The following is a 7,568-nucleotide window of genomic DNA, read 5'->3' on the forward strand; positions in this document are numbered from 1 at the left end:
GGGGCTTCGGGGGCCACCGGGGCTTTGGGGGCCACCGGGGCTTCGGGGGCCCCCGCCACGACTCCGGCAGCATGCCCATGCTGCAGAAAGCCTGGCTGACTTGCCCGAGCAACTCGTTTTTTAATTCAAGCTTAAGATACAATGGAGAGTGTTTTTCTTTATGAGAATTAACGACGTTCCCTGCAACGCTTTTCCTGTCACGTCTACATCCACAATCTCATTTTTTTCAGTTTTCGGATACTTGGCGGCAAGCGTCAGCCAATGCAATTGCTGGTGGAAGTCCCTCCAGGAGAAAAGCGAGAGCGTGCTCACACATTCGGTTCATTTGTAACACGCACTTGAATGTATTTGTTTAAAAACTCCAGTTCTGGCAACAGCGACCAGCCTTCCCCTCTCCGGCGTGGGGCACTCCGGCATGCTGGAGCGGCCGGCCGGTGGCCAACTGCAGGGACAGGGTTTGGTCAGGACAGGCAGTTCTGGGCAACCTCCAAAGGGCTGCTCGGCGTCCCAGGGGCCGCGCGGCACCGCGCACACCACTGCTTTCCCTCAGGCTAGCGGTGTGTAATTGCGCTCACTGAACCACTGGGGAAAGGCCTGAAATACGGTAATTCCTCTCGAAACCGTAATTAAACTCGGCGGCAGCCCCGTGCCTTGCTCGTCACCTGACCCAAGGGAGGCAGAACTCTTATCTGCCCTTTCCAGGAAGGGGACCGCAGCCTCCCGAGGACAGGTCATGCCGCCCAGTCCCCTCTGCCACGCTTCTGGAATTCTCCTTTTCCCAAAAGGCTTGCAAAGCTCCGCAGCCACACGGGCGCAGGAGGAGAGGGGTCTTCCCATCGCTCCCCAGTCTCAGGCACTCACACAAACCACTCCCCCGCTGGGACTATTTTTTAAACTGTTCCTAAGATAACCCCCAAGTTGAAAACGTAAAGAGGCACCGAGGACTTCATTTAAAAAAATGCCCATTTACACTCATTAGCTTCACTGAGCAAACCAAGAGCCACGATTTCACACAGCCAATAAACCGATTATTCAGAGCACAGCCGAAATAAAAGCGGCAATAAAAAAGAACGATGAAAAGGGGCTGTAATAGGTGTTTCCTATCTGTAGGAAAAGGGATGGTGCACCCTGGCGCAGGCGTAGGTACAAGACTTGCCTTTTAAAAAAAAAAAAAAAGGGAAGAATAAGGCAACTGAACGTAGAGCAGAGAGGGAAATGCAATTGCAATATTGCTGCAGAACGTCATTGACCCTGCAAGATGCATAACGCTCGTCTAGAGGGCACAGGGCTGCACGATGGAGCAACTTTTACCTCTAGCACGTTCGCCTGGAGAGTGCATCTCTTGCAAAAGCTTTACAGCTGCAGTGACTGTACAGCCGGGGCTAAAAGGCAAGAAAAGCTATGCACAGCATATTGCAGGATGAAAAAACGAAACCAAGGGGCCTGAAGTTCATCTGAGTCAAGCCGGACTCTCCGACAGTCGTATACAGCCGCAGGCTGCCTGGTTCCAAAGGTTACGGCTGAGTTGGATTTGACTCCAGGAACGGGAGCAGGGCACGTGCGGAGTGCCCGAGCAGGTAGGACGGACCGACTGACCAACCGACCCTGCGGGCATGGGGACGCGCCGGCGCCTGCCCGCTGCTCCAAGAGCTCGCATGAAGCCACCACCTCCAGCAAGGAGCCACGCTCACGGCGATGGTGCTCAGGGGTCCCCACGGGAGCCAGGGGACCGTCCCGAGCGAGAAGCCAACGTCCATTAGAGATGCCCTGCACCCACCGACATCGGGGGACGGCGCTGCAGAGTGCTTCTGGGCGATGACATCTAATCTCCTGCCGTGGCAGGCAATTACCTTGCAGTCTTTTTTTTGCCCAGAATTAAAGTGATCAAGGTTTTAATGGCTCTCGGTGCAAGCAGGCATGCTGGATTTCAGTTCCTAACAATTACAGCCTCCAGAAACCTAACGAGCTTGAAAAGCAAATGAATGAGAGGTTTCCCCTTTATTTAATTACAAGAAAATAAATACAAATAAAAGTTCCCTGAGTTAGTGCCTTTTCCTGGAGACAGCTCCTGATCAGGAGGAGGGATCTACTGGCTTTGTCACATAATTGGAGCATCCTGCAACTCAGGCAGGGCTCTCAGTAACGGTACTTAGGGGAATTCCTAAAAGCTATCACAACAATAACGAAGCTGGTTTCCTCTTTTGCTTTTACAGTCAAATAGCTCTCTAAAAGCTAAATCCTTCATTCTTACTTTCACAAAGAGCAAGAAGGGGTTTTAGTGCTTGGTCAGCCAAGAGCTGGAAGCTTCAGAAATAAAACACATTCTGATCCAGAGCTGGCTGCGGCCGATGGAAAGACGCCTGGTGACTGCAGACCACTTTGAGTCAGACCCTTCAACAAGAAGACGTAAGACACATGTTTCAAGATAATTGTTTGCAGGCAAAATAGCAAAACCGCTACCCGGCACGGACAAAAAAGAGCAACAGCCTCTATCCTCCATCCTCAAAACCAGCTAGAGCAAGGGGGTCCGTGGGACGGTGTCCGAAAACTCATGACAGCCAAGAGCAGCAAGGTTTTCGGCTCCCAATCCTACGTGTTAATCCCCTCCTCGTGCTCTGCGGGTGGTCGGGTAAAAGGGCCTGGCTCCACCAGAAACGCAGAGCGCGATGGGAAGGGCAGGGAGCCGGGGTCTCAGTCAGTGCTGCCTTCCAGAGGCTCACGCCTCCATGAAGATAACTGGCTTAGGGAGAAACCCGGCCAACCCGGAGCAGGGAGGGGAAGCAGGGATCCGACTGGTGTTGGAGAGAGCTGTGCCGACCGCGCCGCAGCAGGCAGCACACATCTGAAGGGATAACGAACCAAACCTGTTGGCCATTTCTGCCCTGGGCGAGTCCATCGACTGCCCCGGGATACCGCTGTGTGCAAGTCAGCAATTAGTTTTATCCAGTGCCGGTATCTATATAAACTTAACTAATTGAACCATCTGGCTCGGGTTGTTAATCTGTAAAGATAAGCAGTTAGTCACTTCGCCACCATAAACAGCTCCCACCAGGGCAGGCAACAGCATCTTCCCTTTTACTTCCAGCTAGGCTGTAATCCATATGGACAACACCAAATAAAGCCCTGCTGCCTCTGCGGCTTTGACAAAGCCATCGCTGGGTTTGGGCTGGGAACGATCCCCACGAGCCCCAGCCGAGCCACAAGTTAACACAGGTCCTCCCAACTCCTGCTGCAGGAAGAACCGCCGCACCGAAAAACACGCTGGGAGGGCTACGCGGCGTTCACGTCTTGAGCAGCAGCAACACACCCCGCCGTGCAAAATCTTTCTGCAGGTACGTCTGCTTACGCTGCAGCCTGAAGGGTGACAGCGGCCAAGATCTGCACCAGCAGCGCAGCGACCACGGAGCAGACCGGTGCAAGCCAACCACTCAGCTACTTCTCCAGTTTCTCAGTGGGTTTTGAGGTCCGTGCAGCAGCACGGCGCTTCTGTCAATACCACACCCTCTGACTTACAGGATTGCACTGAGGTCTTAGGGTTAAAACCTGTAACAACACCACCACCACCACCACGTATATACAGGCTGCCTGCACCAGCTAACTTCAGCTTTGATTTTGTTTGACTGCAAGTTTTCCCTTTCTGGAGGTGGCAGCTTTGGACTACAGCGGTTCCGTCGGCAGCGCCAGGCTGGGGCACGGGGCTTTGGAAGGGCTCCTCTCTCTGCTTCCTAAAGCTGCCCCTCTTCTCCTAAATACCCGTTACACTCTTTAAGGATGAAAACACGCTCTTACAGCACAACTGGCATCATTCATAGGGCTGTCGGGCTCTGGAATGGGCTGCCCAGGGAGGTGGTCGAGTCCCCATCCCTGGAGGTATTTAAAAGAAGGGTAGATGAGGTGCTGAGGGACAGGGTTTAGTGGTGGCATGGCAGGGTTAGGTTAAAGGCTGGACTCGATGATCTCAAAGGTCTTTTCTAACCTAAATGATTCTATGATTTTGTTTGTTGCTTCTTCCCTAAACATGAGTTACTCCAGAAGAGTTCTTCGTGGGGTTTGCAGAAGCCACGGAGCTGTGAAACACCACTACGTACAACCAGCTTGCAGGACCTCAGTCCCACCCGTACCAGCGCGCGTTCGCAGCCAGCTCCCCCTTACCTGGTCCTTCAGCTCGGACAGCTGGCCAGAGAGGTTGGTCACAAGCTTCATGGTGGACTCCAACTTCTCCTGCAAGTTCCTCAGCTCATTCTGCTCTCCTTCCGAGTCGCTGCTCACGAGCGACATGGCCCGCATCCGGGGGAACCAGTCCAGATTTCTCTCCTGAGAATCACACACGAGTTCACAATTAGCATTTGCCAAATGAAAACCTGCACCCGAGCTGGCTGGGGCTGCACCCCAGCGGCCGGGCACAGACAGGTCTTTGGTGTCAGGCGGGGACATTCCTCAGGTGCACAAGCTCTGTAGATATTTTCACTTGCATCTTACTGGAACGTTTGCAGAATCGCCTGCTTGGGGCAATGAGGCACTTCAGACCTAACTACTGAAAATTCAGGCTGCTTATTGTCGGCTTTTCCTTCCCAGCAACTTGCTCTCCCCAGCCATTTCTTTTCAGATACATTTCAGCGTAACACACGAACGCTGGACAATAAACCAGCCCAGGTTTCACCTCTGGACAGGCATCCTCCACTGCTAGAACTCTGCTGCCATCTCATAGCCTTTTAACTGGGGTTTGTTGGAGGTTTTCTGCTGATAAAGCTGGTTTGCTTTTTTTTTGGTCAAGCAAAGCTTAGCTGTGCTTTCTAATGAAGGAAACCATTTCTACCTGGACACACTTTCATAGGCAAAATTCCTCCTTTTGAATGAAAAAGGCAAAAGAAAAAAAAATAATTTCATATTCTGACTGGATGCTTCAGGCTGAAATGTGGGATGGCTTAAGTTACAGTGAATTGCTTATAATAAAGTTTTCGTTCAGGCATACACATTTTCTAATATTCCCCGGTTAAGTTACAGTCAGGAAGTTCCGTGGACACGTGCTCAGGTTTATTAATATGTCCATAGAAGCTCACACATACACTCATGTACACGCCAGTGACGTTAAAAATAAAAGCAGGAACGGAATAGAAAGCCACAAAAGAGGAGGAGGGGTGTGCACCGCATCTTGACACCTTAAATTTCAACACCCAGCTGGTTTCCTATCTCGTCTGGTTCGCCTCCCACGCCGGAGGTGCTCTCTGCAATGGAAGTTAAACTAACACTGGATGAGATAGGGATGCGAGCACCCTCACAGGGGCACAGCAACAACTGGTAATATTTTCATAGAATCACAGAAAGTTTTGGGTTGGAAGGGACCCCTAGAGGTCACCCAGCCCAACCTCCTTGCAGGGAGCAGGGACACCACTAACTAGATCAGGGATTTTAAACCAACCAGCTGAAATGGCCATGGCCTACCGGACTAACAGCATCCCAAACCCAGAATCGATCAGCATCACTGATTAACGGCGACCAGAGCTCACCCCGCTTCGCGGGCCCGGCTCTTCCCTGGGCTCTCTCTCAAACCTACGGCTTATTTTTATGGCACCACAAACTAGCTTTCTGCCATTCCCTACCTAAATCTCTTAACTCCAACCCTCTCCCCCATCTCTTGGCTCCCCCTCCACGCTCGCTCCCTCCCCGGCGCATCCGTCCTGCTCAGAGCAGGGTTGTGCACCTCTCCAGGGATTTACAGTCATGTCCTTTCTGCAATTCAGAGGCGATGCCAAGATTCATCATCTTAAATTAGTTGCTTCTGATCTGCTTGGAGCTCACTATTGCTGAGATTAAAAGGCAGAAAGCAGGCCCTTTCCCATGCAGCGCACCACGGGATTCCCACAGGATGCAAAACTGCCAGGAAGGCTTTCCCCCCCCCCCTCCTGATCTCTGTTTACAGGGCAGATGGTTTCTGCTAATAAAAGAAAAAAAATATATGTACGAAAAATATGCCTTTATCAAGACAAGTGCCAAAATATTTTGGACTTTAGGAAACGACAGCCCCACAATTAAGATTTAATAGTAGAAACAGGCAACATTTCCCTGGGTTGTTCCAGCTGTAGTAAAATCCTCATTAGGGAAGGGAGGGCAGGCTCCTCACTTCTGCTCCAGTCCAGCACCTCCCCCCCAAATATTCTCCCACCACCACCCAGGGAAAACAAACAAAACCAACTGCTGTGCCCCTCCCCGTGCTCCTCCGGGCGAGAGGTTTGCAAGGACGAGGCAAGTTAGGCTAAAATGCAATTTATAGTTGCAGGTTTGCCTGGACCCTCAGGTCCGTGCCTTAAGGTTTCAAGGCAGAGCCCTGGAGCTCCTGCCCGCTCCTTACTTGCTGTAGAAATATTCTTATTTCTCTTGTTCCCAAAGGGCTGAGCTTCCCAAGCCCATGCCCAGAGCACTGCCAGGCCCCATCCTTGTGAAGGATGAAGGGGACGAGGGGAGCAGGACCGGGAAGGCCCGACCTGTCCCGACCTGCAACATTTTAGTATCAAAAAAAAACCCTAAACCTTTTCTAATGCTATTTGGCAATATAAGCAAATGCTGCAGCTGCTGCAGAGGTGGCAACTGGATCATCACGGGCAGGGAAGGTGTGGGGCACTCTGGGGTGGTGAAATCAAAGGGGCAGCACTGTAACGCGGCCGGCTGCGGCAGGCTCGCCAGGAGCTTCGTGCTCGCTGGTTTTCTGAAAGCCCCAGCTCTTGAAGTCACTTGGGTACAGGAAATCTTGGCTTTCACTTGGAAGAAAACCAACAAAGTGCCTCGCTAGTTCTCAGGGCAATGGTGAAAGATTAAAAATAAAAATGCTCCACGTGAACTGCACAAGCCGAGAAAGGCGAAGGCTGAAGTAAAAAGGAGACGAGGCTCACGGCTCGCCGGGGCAGATTCCTGAGCTGTGAGGACAGGGCTCCCTTTTGGGCCTGGAGCTGGCAATACCCCTGCTAAGTCCTGATCCGCCTGCGCAAGAGTTAACGGGGGCACCTGGCATTTCTCTGGGCAGGCTTAGGGAAGGACCCGTACATCACTTTGCCAACCCCTGCCACGGGGCTGGACCCAACCTGCGCTCCTGTTCAGGTTTCCTGTAGCCTGGTGGCATGACCCAAAGCCAAAGCCCACCTGGAAGCGTCCAGCTGCCACCCAGCAAGAAATAAGGGGATGGCCACCCAAACAGCCTGGGCAAACGCCCCGAGGCGAGGAAGGGACACGCAGGTAGAACTGCATCGATGCAGGTAAAATGGGCACCAGTGAACTCGCTGACCCGCCGTGGCCGCTGGGACCGCTCCGGAGAGGGCAGCGGGGATGCCGCCAGCACGAAGGGGCACACCTCCTCCTCTTCCTCCTGCATCACGCCATCCTGCAGCCCTTGGCTCTGCCTTTGGGTGGGAAACCTTCATCCTACAGCCTCCACACCGGCACTGCAGAGAGAAGCTGAGAGCCTGGATGCCAGCAGCTCGCTGAAACGGGGACCTGGGCCCCAGCGCCTGGCCCCGGGGAGGGGTGTGGGTGTGTTTGCTTTTAAATAAATAAATAACGATGCCTCGAGCGGAGCC

The 7,568-nt window shown here is 52.7% G+C and overlaps 1 protein-coding gene across 1 annotated transcript in view; it reads right to left on the reverse strand.

Annotated features, from left to right (window-relative positions):
• The window catches only part of ITPR1 (inositol 1,4,5-trisphosphate receptor type 1), a 183,610-nt gene that overhangs the window by 1,980 nt on the left and 174,062 nt on the right, over positions 1 to 7,568 (reverse strand). The window contains 1 exon segment of the mRNA XM_035901402.1: positions 4,153 to 4,314. Coding sequence (XP_035757295.1) covers positions 4,153 to 4,314 — 162 coding nt within the window.

Source organism: Egretta garzetta, unplaced genomic scaffold (genome assembly GCF_000687185.1).
Source record: "Egretta garzetta isolate BGI_Z169 unplaced genomic scaffold, ASM68718v1 scaffold228, whole genome shotgun sequence".
NCBI lineage: Eukaryota > Metazoa > Chordata > Aves > Pelecaniformes > Ardeidae > Egretta > Egretta garzetta.